A 16,961-nucleotide genomic window follows, 5' to 3' on the forward strand; every position below is an offset into this window, starting at 1 on the left:
GGCCGACATGTCCACAGTATGCTCCCCCGCGCAGCCGCGGCCTAACCGTAAACAACCCGCTAAGAAACTGCAGCAAAACCCCCGGCAACTTCCTTCATGTCCGCAGTGTTTTACGAAACATTCATGGGAGGACCGTCCCCAACGTTGGGCCGTGTGTCACAATTGCAAAAAGAAGGGTCATGTGTCTGCTGTTTGCAAATCCGACCGCATACATGATGTTCATGACCGTGACGCTGATTCTGCTTCGCTGTTGTCTATCAATTGCACTTCTTCCCTTTCAGGGGAGTTATTCCTCACTGTCCAAATCCTTGGTCGGGATGTTCGCATGCAGGTGGATACCGGTTCTGCTGCCACTATAATTAATTCTCAGACATATCTTCAGTTGGGTTCTTCACTCCTATCACCTGTCACTCGGCAATTACGGATGCACAATAAACAGAAAATTTCTCTCTTGGGACAATTTAATGCTGAGGTATCTTACAAATCCGTCGTTCGCACTGTTCCCATATTTGTGGTCGACCATAGTAACGCGGAGAATCTTTTTGGTTTCGATGCCTTTCGTGTTTTTGGGTTCTTCATAGATGACCGTCAATATCGTCTCTGATGCTATTCCTTATGCTCAATTGGATTCCTTGTCGACGACATTTTAGTCCCTTTTTTTCTCCTGGGTTAGGCCGTGCAAACGACTTTGAAGCTCACATCACGCTCAAACCCACTGCTCGGCCTAAGTTTTTTCATGCTCGGCCCATTCCTGTGGCCCTTCGAAATCGGGTAAAACAGGAGCTGGATTGTCTCACTACTTCATGGGTCTTGCTTCCTGTCACTTCCAGTGATTGGTCCTCTCCTGTCATTGTCGCTGCTAAGCCCAATGGTGACATTCGTCCTGTGGCGATTTTAAAGCCACTGTAAATGTGCAATGCCTCATCGACACTTACCCTATGCCCCGACCAGAAGACTTGTTCACTAAACTGGCGGGAGGCCAGTATTTTTCTAAAATTAACCTGTCAGAAGCTTATCATCAACTTCCTCTCGACGCTGCTTTCCGGCAGTTTCTGGTCCTCAACACGCCTTTCGGCCTCTATCAGTACCAACGATTGCCATTCAGGGTTGCTAGCGCCCCTGCTCTCTTACAGAGATTCTTTGAACAATTATTGCTCCCTGTCCCTGGGTGTATAAATTACATGGACGACATTGTTGTCACTGGATCCACCACTGAAGAACATCTTCAGAACCTCCGCACACTTTTTCATGTCTTACAGACTGCTGGTCTTAAGTGTAATCTTCAGAAGTCACAATTTTTTCAGGCATCTATCACGTACTTGGGGTTTCAACTCTCTCGGGATGGTATTCGTCCGCTTCAGCAAACTGTCGCTGCGATCGATGCCCTTCCTCGCCCTACACCTGTTAAGGAACTGCAGGCCTTCTTGGGGAAAATAGCATACTATCACAAGTTTTTACTGTCTGCTGCTTCAGTGGCTCAGCTGTTGCATCGCCTGTTGGATAAAAACGTGCCTTTTCACTGGTCTGCGTCATGCGATGCGGCTTTCCAGAAATTGAAGACTATGCTGAAACAGGCCCTGTGCCTGGCTACTTATCGACCTGGCCAACTTCTTGTTCTTGCCACGGACGCCTCTCAATACGGGGTCGGTGCAGTCATTGCGCACCGTTTTTCTGACCAACCCATTGCTTATGCCTCCAAAACACTCACGGATGCCCAACAAAAGTATTCTCAAATTGAAAAAGAGGCTTTGGCCATTATTTATGCTCTTCATAAGTTAGGTGTTTTTCTCTATGGATCGACATTTCATCTTGTTACGGATCACGAACCACTTGTTTCCTTGTTTCATCCATCATCGTCACTTCCAGACAAGGCTGCACACCGCCTCCAGCGTTGGGGCTCTTTACTTGTCTCGTTTCAATTATGAGATTCATTTCTGGCCAACGGCTCAACATGCGAATGCTGATACACTGTCTCGCCTTCCTATGGGTCCTGATCTGGCATTCGATAGGGACAAACTTTTGTGTTTCCACCTGGATGTTACCGAGCAGCGGGTTGTGGACGGATTCCCCATCACTGGGGACCAGCTGGCAGCTGCTATGGGTTCTGATCCTACCCTCTCCCAGGTTTTACGCTGTATTCAGAAGGGCTGGCCAGATCGTCCGTCCGCTAAGACTTCATCTACATCTACATCTACATTTATACTCCGCAAGCCACCCAACGGTGTGTGGCGGAGGGCACTTTACGTGCCACTGTCATTACCTCCCTTTCCTGTTCCAGTCGCGTATGGTTCGCGGGTAGAACGACTGTCTGAAAGCCTCCGTGCGCGCTCGAATCTCTCTAATTTTACATTCGTGATCTCCTCGGGAGGTATAAGTAGGGGGAAGCAATATATTCGATACCTCATCCAGAAACGCACCCTCTCGAAACCTGGCGAGCAAGCTACACCGCGATGCAGAGCGCCTCTCTTGCAGAGTCTGCCACTTGAGTTTGCTAAACATCTCCGTAACGCTATCACGGTTACCAAATAACCCTGTGACGAAACGCGCCGCTCTTCTTTGGATCTTCTCTATCTCCTCCGTAAACCCGATCTGGTACGGATCCCACACTGATGAGCAATACTCAAGTATAGGTCGAACGAGTGTTTTGTAAGCCACCTCCTTTGTTGATGGACTACATTTTCTAAGCACTCTCCCAATGAATCTCAACCTGGTACCCGCCTTACCAACAATTAATTTTATATGATCATTCCACTTCAAATCGTTCCGCATGCACACTCCCAGATATTTTATAGAAGTAACTCCTGCCAGTGTTAGTTCCGCTATCATATAATCATACAATAAAGGATCCTTCTTTCTATGTATTCGCAATACATTACATTTGTCTATGTTAAGGGACAGTTGCCACTCCCTGCACCAAGTGCCTATCCGCTGCAGATCTTCCTGCATTTCGCTACAATTTTCTAATGCTGCAACTTCTCTGTATACTACAGCATCATCCGCGAAAAGCCGCATGGAACTTCCGACACTATCTACTAGGTCATTTAGATATATTGTCCCATAACACTCCCCTGTGGTACGCCAGAGGTTACTTTAACGCCTGTAGACGTCTCTCCATTGATAACAACATGCTGTGTTCTGTTTGCTAAAAACTCTTCAATCCAGCCAAACAGCTGGTCTGATATTCCGTAGGCTCTTACTTTGTTTATCAGGCGACAGTGCGGAACTGTATCGAACGCCTTCCGGAAGTCAAGAAAAATAGCACTGGGACTACCTGTGCTCTTTTCCAATCATTTGGAACCCTCCGTTCCTCTAGAGACTTGCGGTACACGGCTGTTAGAAGGGGGGCAAGTTCTTTCGCGTACTCTGTGTAGAATCGAATTGGTATCCTGTCAGGTCCAGTGGAGTTTCCTCTGTTGAGTGATTCCAGTTGCTTTTCTATTCCTTGGACACTTATTTCGATGTCAGCCATTTTTTCGTTTGTGCGAGGATTTAGAGAAGGAACTGCAGTGCGGTCTTCCTCTGTGAAACAGCTTTGGAAAAAGGTGTTTAGTATTTCAGCTTTACGCGTGTCATCCTCTGTTTCAATGCCATCATCATCCCGGAGTGTCTGGATATGCTGTTTCGAGCCACTTACTGATTTAACGTAAGACCAGAACTTCCTAGGATTTTCTGTCAAGTCGGTACATAGAATTTTACTTTCGAATTCACTGAACGCTTCACGCATAGCCCTCCTTACGCTAACTTTGAAATCGTTTAGCTTCTGTTTGTCTGAGAGGTTTTGGCTGTGTTTAAACTTGGAGTGAAGCTCTCTTTGCTTTCGCAGTAGTTTCCTAACTTTGTTGTTGTACCACGGTGGGTTTTTCCCGTCCCTCACAGTTCTACTCGGCACGTACCTGTCTAAAACGCATTTTACGATTGCCTTGAACTTCTTCCATAAACACTCAACATTGTCAGTGTCGGAACAGAAATTTTCTTTTTGATCTGATAGGTAGTCTGAAATCTGCCTTCTATTACTCTTGCTAAACAGATAAACCGTCCTCCCTTTTTTTGTATTCCTATTAACTTCCATATTCAGGGATGCTGCAACGGCCTTATGATCACTGATTCCCTGTTCTGCACATACAGAGTCGAAAAGTTCGGGTCTTTGTTATCAGTAGGTCCAAGATGTTATCTCCACGAGTCGGTTCTCCGTTTAATTGCTCGAGGTAATTTTCGGATAGTGCACTCAGTATAATGACACTCGATGCTCTGTCCCTACCACCCGTCCTAAACATCTGAGTGTCCCAGTCTATATCTGGTAAATTGAGATCTCCACCTAAGACTATAACATGCTGAGAAAATTTATGTGAAATGTATTCCAAATTTTCTCTCAGTTGTTCTGCCACTAATGCTGCTGAGTCGGGAGGTCGGTAAAAGGAGCCAATTATTAACCTAGCTCAGTTGTTGAGTGTAACCTCCACCCATAATAATTCACAGGAACTATCCACTTCTACTTCACTACAGGATAAACTACTACTAACAGCGACGAACACTCCACCACCGGTTGCATGCAATCTATCCTTTCTAAACACCGTCTGTACCTTTACCGATTGCTGCTTGGTCCCCGCATGTCCTGACTTTGCCCCGCACCCATTGAGGCTGTTGCCCTTTCTGTACTTGCCCAAGGCCATCTAACCTAAAAAACCGCCCAGCCCACGCCACACAACCCCTGCTACCCGTGTAGCCACTTGTTGCGTGTAGTGGACTCCTGACCTATCCAGCGGAACCCGAAACCCCACCACCCTATGGCTCAAGTCGAGGAATCTGCAGCCCACATGGTCGCAGAACCGTCTGATTCAGACCCTCCACTCAGCTCTGTACCAAAGGTCCGCAGTCAGTCCTGTCGACGATGCTGCAGATGGTGAGCTCTGCTTTCATCCCACTAGCGAGACTGGCAGTCTTCACCAAATCAGATAGCCGATGGAAGCCAGAGAGGATTTCCTCCGATCCATAGCGACACACATCATTGGTGCCGACATGAGCGACCACCTGCAGATGGGTGCACCCTGTACCCTTCATGGCATCCGGAAGGACCCTTTCCACATCTGGAATGACTCCCCCTGGTATGCACACGGAGTGCACATTGGTTTTCTTCCCCTCTCTTGCTGCCATTTCCCTAAGGGGCCCCATTACGCGCCTGACGTTGGAGCTCCCAACTACCAGTAAGCCCACCCTCTGCGACCGCCCGGATCTTGCAGACTGAGGGGCAACCTCTGGAACAGGACAAGCAGCAATGTCAGGCCGAAAATCAGTATCAGCCTGAGACAGAGCCTGAAACCGGTTCGTCAGACAAACTGGAGAGGCCTTCCGTTCAGCCCTCCGGAATGTCTTTCGCCCCCTGCCACACCTTGAGACGACCTCCCACTCTACCACAGGTGAGGGATCAGCCTCAATGCGGGCAGTATCCCGGGCAACCACAGTCGTAGTCCGATCGGGGGATGCGTGGGACGAGCTGGCCGTCCCCGACAAACCCCCATCCGGACCCCCACAGTGATGCCCATTGGCAACAGCCTCAAGCTGTGTGACCGAAGCCAACACTGCCTGACTTCTGACCCGTTGCGGAACTACTACGTTTTGCACTACCGCCTCACGGCTATGGATGGTGTTATCCTTTCCCCCGCAATGCTTCGCCGCGTGTGGTGGTACCTGCGTATTTGCGTGCTTCGGTCTTGTGCCAGCTTCACCAAGGGCACTGGGGTGTCTCGCACAAAATCTCTGGTGCGCCGTCATGTGTACTGGCCTGGCATCGACTCTGAAATAGCACACATGGTCGCTGTCGGCGGCCCTTGTGCATCACAGGCCACCGCCCTGAAGTCATCTCTGTCACCATGGCCTTCGCCTGAGACGCCCTGGGAGCGCATTCATGCTGACTTCGCGGGACCTTTTTTAGGTACTTACTGGCTCCCCGTAATTGACGCCTACTCTAACTTTCCTTTCATTGTCCGTTGCACGTCGCCTACCACCGTGGCAACCAGAAGTGCTCTCGCACGCATTTTTTCTTTGGAAGGCCTTCCCTCTACTCTTGTTACTGATAATGGTCCGCAATTTGCCTCTTCCGAATTTGCGGATTTTTGTATTGAGGCAGACAAGATTGAGATGGTTGAAGACATCCGCCAAGAGTGAGCCTCTTTGACAGGATGCAGGAGAGCCCCAAAGGGGATGATGGGCATTGAAGTCGCCAAACAATAAAAACGGCGGGGGAAGCTGAACAATCAGGTGCATCATGTCAGCCCGACTAACAGCGGATGACGATGGAGTGTAGATGGTACAAACTGAAAAAGTAAAAGCAGAAAGAATAACACGGACAGCTATTGCTTGGAGTGGGGTGGTCAATGGGATGGGATGGTAATAGACATCGTCCCGAACGAGCAACATGACCCCACCATGAGCTGGAATACCGTCTACAGGCGTGAGGTCATACCACTCCGAGGTATAGTGGGTAAAGGCAATACGGTTAGTCGGGTGCAATTTGGTTTCCTGGAGACCAAGGACGAGCGGACAGTGCAGGCGGAGGAGCAGTTGTAAATCCTCCCGATTTGATCGAATACCTCTTATGTTCCAATGTAACAAGGCCATCGCGAGTCAAAAAAGAGGGGGAACGAGATGGGGGAAGAGCTGGTCACCTCGACGGCCGCGGAGGGCCAGGTTTCGAGGGAACAACGCTACAACCGGCGGGAGGCGGATCCTGTTCCATCGAGTCGCCGCCAGCAGCGGCCCCTGTCACGGGTTGTGTAGGAGGGGCAGCATCATTTGCCGACGAGAGGCCAGCTGAGCCGGGAGCAGCGACTCACGGATGGAGCGTCAGACGAAACGCGCCGGGGTGGAGAGGGGGATAGAGACTTCTTCTTGGAGGCCTTCTTGGAAGGCCGAGGAGGCACAGGGATGGTGGGCTGGACCCGAAGAAGGTCCTCACGCGCGGGGTCCGTTTTGGAACGCCGGACCTCGGAAGCTGGAGTCCGGAACGTTTCCCCGATGGACACCTGAGAAGAGGATCGCTTCTCAGGCGCCGGGGGGGGGGACAGGATAGGGGTGAGGATACCGCGGAAGGAGTGGACACAACTGAGGCAAACGAAGTGGTCAACGGCACGGGATGGAGGCGGTCATACTTCTTCCTGGCCTCAGAATAAGAGAGCCGATCCAAAGTTTTGAGTTCTTGTATCTTCTTCTCCTCCTGATATGCGGGGCAGTCTGAGGATCTAGACGAGTGGATGCCAGGACAATTAACGCACCGAGGTGGTGGGGTGCATGTATGTTCCTCACGAAGAGGACGGCCACAATCGCCACAAAGGGGCTCCGCCTCACACCGTGACGACATGTGCCCAAAGCGCAAACACCGAAAACAGCGCATAGGAGACGGGACGTAAGGTAGCACGTCGCACCGGTAGCACATCACCTTTACCTTCTCCGGGAGAACATCCCCCTCGAAGGCGAGGATAAAGGCCCCGGTGTCGATGCGACGGTCTTTGGGGTCGCGCTGGCCTCGCCGGACGAAATGCACGCCTCGGCGCTCCAGGTTGGCCCTGAGCTCCTCATCAGATTGCAGCAGGAGGTCCTGATGAAAAAAATACCCCCCTGCGTCCTATTTAGTGCCAGATGCGGGACAATGGACACTGGGATGTCCCCTAGTCGGTCGCACGCCTGGAGCGCCACCGACTGTGGCGGAGGTGGTCTTTATAAGAACGGACCCCGAACGCATCTTACTGAGAGCCTCGATTTCCCCGAAGATGTCCTCAATGTGCTGAACAGAGAACATGGGCTTGGAGGTGGCGAACGTCCCCCCATCGGTTCGAGAACAGACCAAATAGCGGGGGGAAGTACTTCGCCCCAAGCCGGCGGGCCTGTCCCTCCTCCCAGGGAGTGGCCAAGGGGGAAAGGGCAGGAGAACCAGAACTAGAAACAGTACCTTTCCTTTTGAAAGACTCGGCCGCAGAGCGACATGATACGTGTTGACGTTTCATCTGTGAAACGTCCGCCCCGATACCACCCACTCCGACCAGGGGCTCTCCCCACGGGCGCCACCCAGCCTCAGCAAGGGCCACCTGGCAGGATGACCGTTGCCGGGAGTCCTGATGCCCCAAGGAGACGGGCATCTACTCCTTGGCCGACGTGGGGAGGGTGCAGCTCAGGTATCGGCAGTACGATCCCTGTGTTGTCAGGGGGCTACAACCTAGAGGGTACATGACGACCCCACCACAACGGGCTGGCTACCGTGCTGGATTTCTGGTGTCATGGATAGCCCATCATGATCGTAGGCGCAGATGGGGACGCACTATGGGCGTAACTTGTACAACCCATCAGGCGTTTAGGCCCAATGTGAGGAATACTGGGTATGGTTACAACGCCGGTACAATGCTGAGTGCCAAGGTCTTAGTGCACTGAGGACCAGTGGTACACCACGTAAGGCGTGCTTCCCCAAAAGGCTCGTACTTCTGTAGAATTTTGAAAAATGGAGGTCAAACCCCAAGGGGGACCATCACATGGAAGGCCGAAATGGTTGAAACTCCTTTTAGTCGCCTCTTACGACAGGCAGGAATACCTCGGGCCTATTCTTACCCCGGACCCGCAGGGGGGGACACCTCCTACGGATGCCGACACATCGTCCATGTCTCGTGTTATATCAACTGGACTTGCCGCAATGGGCCGATTGGTGCACGGGGCCCTAGCAGATTCGACCCCCTACGTCTCCTGTCATCTCGACCCGGTACCATCGGGGACACTTCCATCCGTAAGGGAATCCTCCTCCTCAAGACTTTACGGCCAGTCAAACAACACCTATGGACGTTAGCAATCTACAGGCTACCTCCATCAAGACCAGTGAAAAAATTTCAAAGGGGGGAAAAGTGTTATGACTCGCCGATCATTCAAAGTGCCGCCGTGCAATTACGCGACTCCTCTACATGCGGCGCTGTCTGCCAGCCATGCAGCAGCCGCGCCACCTAAGCGGCCAGCCAGCCAGCGGCCGCTAGACTTGGACTCTCTTCTCATTCGACTGTTACCATGTTCACATGTCTTGCTTTGTCAACTTGCTCAGTGACATGTGTCGTGTCGTTTTGAAATATGCGTTCAACTTGACGTTACAACATAAAGAATTGCATAGTCTTCTTAAAGCTTTTGACACACTTTGCTGTTGGCAGACACTTGTCTGAGCACTGTTTTGTTGTTGTATTAAGGCACATTTCCTTTGCAACTTAAGTTTTACTTTTTTTTTCCTCTCTCATTCATGTTTTGTTGCTGCAGTATTACTCTGCAGTAGTGGGATACAGTAATATCCTTTGTTAGAGTATTGGTTCTTACCAGTCAAAAGCACAAAAATTTAACTGAAAACTAAAACAACAAAAAATTCCCGGAATTTTAAACAATTCCTGGGTTTTTCCCGGTTTTCTCCCGGATGAAAAAATTCCCGAGTTTTTCCCCGATCTCCCGGTTCGTATACACCCTGTTAACAGTTGCCATAGCTCAGCCAGGCGGTGGAAAAAACCGCCACAATTCCACTGGAGTCTGGGAAGGCGTGAAACATTCAATGAGGCAGTTTACACCTCAGAATTACCTGCTGCCACCAATTTATTGCCTGAGCAGTCTATATCCATTGTGTCTGAGGGTCTGGCGAGATCTAGGTCCTCAGCGGACACCAAAATCTCCACCCCATCCTCAGCTGCAGAACTTGTAGGTAGCAGTGGTGTGGGTGTCACCACAATTTTCTTGTGTCTTAGGGGTTTCTTTTTGGATTTCTCTCACTGCTCCTTGGGTTTCCCTGGCTGGGAGGACTTCACTGGTTCAGTCTACAGGACTGAGGATGTGTGTGAAGCCCTATGACCAGCTGCTTTTGGGCTCTTCAGCCACTGGCAGGCGTCATCTTTCCCATTAGAAAAAACTTGGGAAGGGAGTGACCCATGGGACCCGTTCCTAGCAAGAGACTTACACTTCTCCAGCTTAGAAGTGGGGACAAACGTCCCCAATGGTTGGGAAGGGGGGGAGGGGGGGGGGTGTTGCTCCCCAAGTAGGCGGTGCAGGAGCAACAGGGAGGAAAATGACCCCCACCATCAAGGGTGCAGGTGTAGTCTTCCAGCTCTGAGACGTGACCTGGGTTGGCGGAGCTGATGGTGCCAGAACTGTGGTAGCGGTGGCCTAGGATGATGTCATACGCACAGTATGCAGGCGTTCAAATTTTCTCTTAGCCTCAGAGAAAGGTCAGTCTATCCAGGGTATTGTACTCCACGATTTTCCTTTCTTTCTGGAGAATCCTGCAGTCAGGTGAGCAAGGCAAGTAATGCTCTCCGCAACTGACACGGGGCACATGGAGTATTGGGATGTGATGGGCTTCCGCAATCTCGGCACGTGATGCTGGAAGTACAGCGGGAAGACATATGACCGAACTTCCAGCACTTAAAGCACCACATCGGGGGAGGGATATAGGGCTTTACATCACACCGGTAGACCGTCACCCTGACCTTCTCGGGCAATGTATCACCCTAAAAGGCCAAGATGAAGTCACCGGTGGCAACCCGATTATCCTTCTGACCCTGGTGGACACACCAGACGAAATGTACATCTTGCCGCTCTAAATTGCCGCGCAGATCATCGTCGCACTGCAAAAGAAGGTCTCTGTGAAATATGATACCCTGGGCCATATTTAAGCTCTTATGGGGCGTGGCGGTTACAGAAACATCCCCCAGATTGTCACAAGCGAGTAACTCCCATGACTGGGCAGAGAATGCTATTTTGATCAAGACTGACCCAGATCTCATTTTGGACAAGCCCTCCACCTCCTCGAACTTGTCCTCTAAAGGCTCAACAAAGAACTGAGGCTACACTGTCATGAAAGATTCCCCATCAGCTCTCGAACATACAAGGTACCGGGGTGAATAAGATCCGCTGCCATCCTTAGCCTGATGTTCCTCCCATGGTGTGGCCAGGGAGGGGAACGATTTGGGGTCACACTGCTGTGCCTTGAATTGAGCTTGTCATCACTTTCAGACTGCTGGTGTTTCACCACCACCAAGAGATGATTGACTATGCTTCATCGTGTGTCATCCGCCCTGATGCCATCCACCGAATAGGGGTGCTCCCCACGGGCGCCACCCAGCCACAGTGAAGGCCACCGGGCAGGATGGCAATTGCCGGGAGTCCCGATGCCCCAGGGGGATGGGCATCTACCCCTTGGCATACATGGAGAGTTAACAGCGCAGGCATTAGCAGAGCGATCCCTGTGTGGTCAGGGGGCTACAACCAACAGGTTACATGGCGACCCCACCACAACGGATTGGCTACCGTGCTGGATATCAGGTGCAAAGAAGTCCACGGTCATTGTCGGTGCAGAAATCGACACTGCATAGTGCATGATGGAAAACTCACCCAGGAAGGTGTCGTCACGCAAGAGATGGAGAATGGGCTGGGCTGCAATGCGAGGACGAGAAAGTGGCGTAAAGATCTCAATGCACGATGGATACGATGCGCCTAGTAAGGCGCCGTTCCCCAATAGGCCGCTCTTCGGGAAAATTATGAAGAATGGAGGTTAAACCCTACAGGGGACCATCACATAAAGGCGAAACGTGTGAAACTCCTGAAAGTCACCTCGTACCACAGGCAGGAATACCTCGGTCCTATTCTAACCCCGGGAAGCATATTACCAAACTCCATTGTTGACACAAAACTTGATCTGATCACACAAGATGAGCTCAGATAACTCTGTTATTATTTGAGTAATCTGATTGCCACTTGCAGAGCTTTATGACATGCTGACAGGTTGGAGATAAGTATAGAGTATCAACTTCAGAACGTTGTTCTTTCAGTAGATACAAGGCAATAAAGTACAGCCAAAATTTGGTACGACAAGATTTATAAGCCACTTTGATAGCCCACTATGATCAATTTACCATAGTTTGACCTTTTGTTTTACAGCTAAGATATTGTACCCAAAAAGTTGAACAGGATTACAAAGTTTCAGTACGGCAGCTACCTTATATCCTAAACAATGGTAAAACAAAGTTGATCATTTATTCATTTTAGTTGCAATGTCAAAAAACGAGCCTTTACGAAGAAATGGCTACTGGCCCCACCGTACTACTTATGAAGCTGTAATTTTGCAGTGCTTCATATAAGGTCTATATGTACATCTTGTAAAAATTTCATTGAAATTGGAGATGGTCGAGTGGGCACCCTTAAGCCACTTGACATGGAATGATCTAAAGGCAACAAATACACCTAACCCCACAGCAAATGTGGTACGAGTGCACAAAGGGGAGCAAGCATTAGAAAGATTTAACTGTTCCGTATTTCTCCACGTTAAGCCTCTTGCCATCATTTCATTGATCGAACAAGAGATCTTCCAGCCTGTGGGTGGTAGTGTAGCAAGGATTTTGGGATCCTCTCTGAGCTCATCCACTGTAATTGATTTCTCTCTCTCTTCTTGTAGTTTTGAATATAATGCATGATGAATTCTATTTCAAGTTCCTTCAATACATTTTCATTCCTATCGTGTTCCCATTTGCTGTAACCAGCTGTTCATATCAAGAATTTCATTTCACTGGTTTTTAGCATTTTTGCATCCAGTGCCTGCAATGTTCAGGCTTGCCATAGTACAGCGGAGGTCTTATAAAGGCGTAATCTGATGCACTTCTGGAATACAGAACTTTCATTACATTATTAATGAATCCCATTGTTTCTACGTACCCGATTTCTTTTTCAGGCACATTCTATTTTCCAGCGCGAAGTGTTTGTTGCCTGAAAGTGTTTTCACTCTTTGCTAATTTTTCAAAGAAATCTTACTTCATGCTTTGTATTTACTACAAGAGACCACAATTTTAGTTGTTTCAGGGTTGATGTCTGTGCTGCATTTCTTGGATATAACCTGGAAATTTTGTACTGAATACTGTGGGTTCTGTGAAGACACTACAAGAGCCAAGTCATCTGCAAAAGTTATGTTCAGTAATATACATAATGCGGCTGTGGAGCCAAATTGTAAGAAAAACATTATACCTTGAGTTATGGAATGAGGATGTAGTGTCTCGAGTATAGAAAAATAGTTGTCCAAGCTCTGGATGGTCAAGTACCCAAAAGAACAGGTCATGATGGGTGGAACTTACAAGGGTACAGTCCTGAAAAAGAACACCTAAGGAAATGGTGACTGCTGCACAATGATTGTAAAGCAACACACAGGTCTGTAGATAGAAATGAAGCAGGATGTAATTTTTTTACGAGCCGACAGGGGCGGGGTCTACTGATATACCAATGGGACTATCACCACCACTGTCGCGCTAACATTTTCCTCGCGCTCCATACGCAGAAGGAGCCGCTGAATGGTACAACGGGAAGTATCCTCCTACATACACTAACAATGCTTCGCAAAGATTATACCCTCAGAGTGACTGTACTACGAAACCGTTCAATTTTAAAACTGCGCGAGAGCTTGATATCACAGGATAAGGCTGGTTCCAAAAAATTACAGTAATTTGTATCACAATCTGTCGCAGACAAAGAAGCAACTGCGGCCGCCAACAATCGTACCAAAAACAATGTACCGGTAGTCACTAATTACAGCATTTCATTATTTCTGCAATATGAACTGCGCACTTTCCCCCTATCTTCACACCTTGCAACCGATTTTATTGTCTAACTAATACTTACTTCAATCCATTTGGAATGTGACTCTACAGAATCACACGACAGTGCTATTACTTTCACGTTTCTCTTTTCGAATTCCGGCATAAGATTAGCCACGCGAGCTAATTCCGTAGTGCATACAGGAGTGAAATCGGCCGGATGGGAAAACAGAATACCCCATCTGCAACAGAAAACAGTACCGGCACCGTAATTACACAATAACAACAATGCTTTCGCTATAACTTTGTTATACTACATAGTTACTTACGAATCTCCAAGCCATTCATGGAACTGGATAGTTCCAATTGTGGTATTGACTTTAAAGTTAGGAAATTCGTCGCCCAAATTCACCATTTCTGATAGGTCTCACTGAATAACTACTGATAACACCAAATCTCACTTCTAATTTCCGCCTTTCACAATACACGGAATCTCGCAGATAGTAGTATTTTCTTGTGTTTACGTGGTCAAAGAGTACCTGTTTTCGCATTCTGATCCTACGAATAAAATAAGATAAAAATTAATAAGTTTGACATAGATTACTCCGTAACTATCAATTAAATTCTAGTTATTGTAAACGTAACGTTATAAAAATGAAAACAGAGAGGAAATATTACACAATTAGATTTAGATGTAATCCACTACAGTAAAAAATAAATTTCAAAATAGTCGAAATATTTGTATTAAATTAATTCGTATCAAACACATGCCTAGGGCATTATAGCGAGTAGAGGAAAATCAAATCTTAATAATTTTGCTAGGAACTGTCGCTGTGTTGCGTCTGCAGTTTGCCGAAATAAACAAACACCGCAGATGTTGACGTACAGTACGATGGGCTTAAATATGTGAAGGGGGCACAGGTCAGTTGTGACACTTTTGCCCTATACCTTGTGAGTTGCGTTTGTACGTACATAGAAAATAACGATTCTTTAAATTTTATAAGTTACGAATATTAATATACAGTAGAAAGAATACCGCTTTGAAAAGTTACGAGGAGTAGCAACTCATGTGTAACATATGCTACGTTTAAAATTGCGAATATGTATATGCATTAATACTATTACTATCACAGATTGTTGAAGTATGAATATTTATAGTAATTATATATTATTTTTGTAGGGAACCGTACAAAATATGGTTTGTTGCAAACTGTGACATATGTCATGGAGTGTTCCGATGGAGTTCCTACGTGCTTTTCGCGTGAACTGCCAGATAGTTCCTTATAACGTAGAGTGATTTTTTGTTTTCCTTCTGCTTTCATACCTGTAATATAACACAAAATTACAATTATTACAGTACCTGAATGAATGTACACAGTGGTTTCCTTCCATAATAGGATGTTGTCCAAATGACGGAATTCTGGGATAAACAAAATGCAGTAGCTCTACAGATTTTTTAGAGCTTTTTAATTGAAACAAAGATTATCCTTGTAAAGTTTCTCTGAAACCACCCTTACCGTACATCTGGTTTCCTCAAGCATGGAGACAGTTAGTATATCCAAAACTGATATCACATCTCCCAGCAGAATCATGAATTCATTGGCAGGAAAAGTTGGAGACAGACAGACATTATCTGTGGTAGATTGGTAGTTTACACTTAAAGTCAATGTTGTTGACATGGACCATACATTTAAAAATATGGACTTGATGTAAAAATGAGAAAAATGTAATCTCACTGTTAAAAAAGTAGGGAGAATTTACTAATTTTAATTGACACTGTGCATAACAAAGCATAATAAAAAAAGACACTTTAGATAAGATCCATATATAGAATTTTAGTAGCTTTCTTAATTAATCCCGTGAATATTCTTTTGTGTCGACTATCCACCAAATTGAAGATAAAATGAGTTTTAAGTGTTTCGCGAGTGAACACCAATGTTAATAATCCAAAATCGCTATAATTCTATTGCCAGTCTGAGTGGCCGAGCAGTTCTAGGCGCTGCAGTCTGCAACAGCGTGACCGCAGGTTCAAATCCTGCTTCGGGCATGGATGTGTGTGATGTCCTTAGGTTAGTTAGGTTTAACTAATTGTAAGTTCTAGGGGACTGATGACCTCAGAAGTTAAGTCTCATAGTGCTCAGAGCCATTTGAACCATTTTTATAATTCTATTAGATAGTAGAAAAGGAAGCCTTATGGTTGTGTAACACTAGTTGAAAGTTCAAAGAAGATATAAGGGGAATAGGAATGTAGAGACAGAAAAGCTATGTTATAATAGGGAGGAGGAAGAAAGTGAAGCAATACGACATGCTAAGAAAACCCCTGCATAGATTTACAAGAACAGAGTAGTAGGCGTGAGGGGTGGAGTATAGAGGCTGTTTACGGGATGATCGAGGAAAGTACGGTAATTTGTGAATCTTGTTCAAATTTGTATTTAAGTAACAAAAGCCAAGCAAGCTTTGAATTTGTCATCCTAATTAATCTGTAAATGCAGACTTGTAATTCATGCCCATAGGATTCTGAAACACAGTAAATAGCCTGTGACGAGTGCTGAAGTTCTTGCCAATCTGTGGGTTGTATGTTAGTACAGTGTTTTTTTCAGGCATTTGGTTTTTCATACTGTGTTAGCTATACTCAATATGAGAAAGGTCTTCTTTTCCCAATAACAGCCCTTCTTCCACTTCCTCAGTTCTTTAATTTCTTTTTTCATCCTCTCATTTTATTCAACAAATGTATAATCTAAACTTATCATTTTCCTTTATAATTTTGCTGTCTTTTTTTTTATCGTTGTAGGCTGTAAGGTAACATAATTGTATCCCTACCTTTCTTTGTTGCACATAAGAAAATCATGATTTTTTAACTACCTTTCATTAAAAAGTCCATTTAGCTGTTATCTCTTATATAGCTGATTTGAAAACTGTAGTCAAAGTGGCTATAAATTTGAAATTCCCGTAAATTATTTAAGTTATCAACTGCATTATTTACACATTTCACAGTACTGGCATAATATTAATATAGTCTTTGCACATACTTCTGAGGATTTGTTTTGTACAAGAACAATGACTTGACAGTATCATTTTAGATACTGTTGCTTGAAAAGAAGCAAAGTCCTGTAGTTCAAGGTCATACAAGTGTATGGTATGTGATATCACTTCTGATTATTTTTCAATTAAAAACTGTGGCTATCTGATATGGGGAAGTTATTGTGTACCTGTGCTCTCTGAAAGTATTACTGCTGTAAACACTTTCGGTAACTATATATATATATATAGATTTTCTTCGGTACTTAACACTAATTGTGCTTATGGCTGTTAAATGTAACCTAGTACACAAGAAGGAAACAATTACCTTGAGGAAAAAAGCTGTTTCTTACACAATTATGATAT

The 16,961-nt window shown here is 46.5% G+C and overlaps 2 protein-coding genes across 4 annotated transcripts in view; one reads left to right on the forward strand and one right to left on the reverse strand.

Moving 5' to 3' along the window:
- The window catches only part of LOC126262417 (peroxiredoxin-6), a 66,945-nt gene extending 52,817 nt beyond the window's left edge, over positions 1–14,128 (reverse strand). The window contains exons 1-2 of the mRNA XM_049959049.1: positions 13,907–14,128; positions 13,663–13,819 (exon numbers count right to left, since the gene is read on the reverse strand). Coding sequence (XP_049815006.1) covers positions 13,663–13,819; positions 13,907–13,992 — 243 coding nt within the window. The 5' untranslated portion in view covers positions 13,993–14,128. The remainder of the gene's footprint in view (positions 1–13,662; positions 13,820–13,906) is intronic.
- Positions 14,129–14,407: 279 nt separating this feature from the next.
- The window catches only part of LOC126262416 (carnitine O-acetyltransferase-like), a 101,752-nt gene continuing 99,198 nt past the window's right edge, over positions 14,408–16,961 (forward strand). Inside the window, exon 1 of one of the 3 annotated variants that reach the window (XM_049959045.1) lies at positions 14,408–14,498. The gene's annotated coding sequence lies outside the window, so the exon portion shown is untranslated. Of the gene's footprint in view, positions 14,542–16,961 lie in introns of all 3 variants that reach the window. The other 2 variants (XM_049959044.1, XM_049959048.1) reach the window with 2 other exon arrangements.

Source organism: Schistocerca nitens, chromosome 6 (assembly GCF_023898315.1).
Source record: "Schistocerca nitens isolate TAMUIC-IGC-003100 chromosome 6, iqSchNite1.1, whole genome shotgun sequence".
In the NCBI taxonomy this organism is placed as follows: domain Eukaryota; kingdom Metazoa; phylum Arthropoda; class Insecta; order Orthoptera; family Acrididae; genus Schistocerca; species Schistocerca nitens.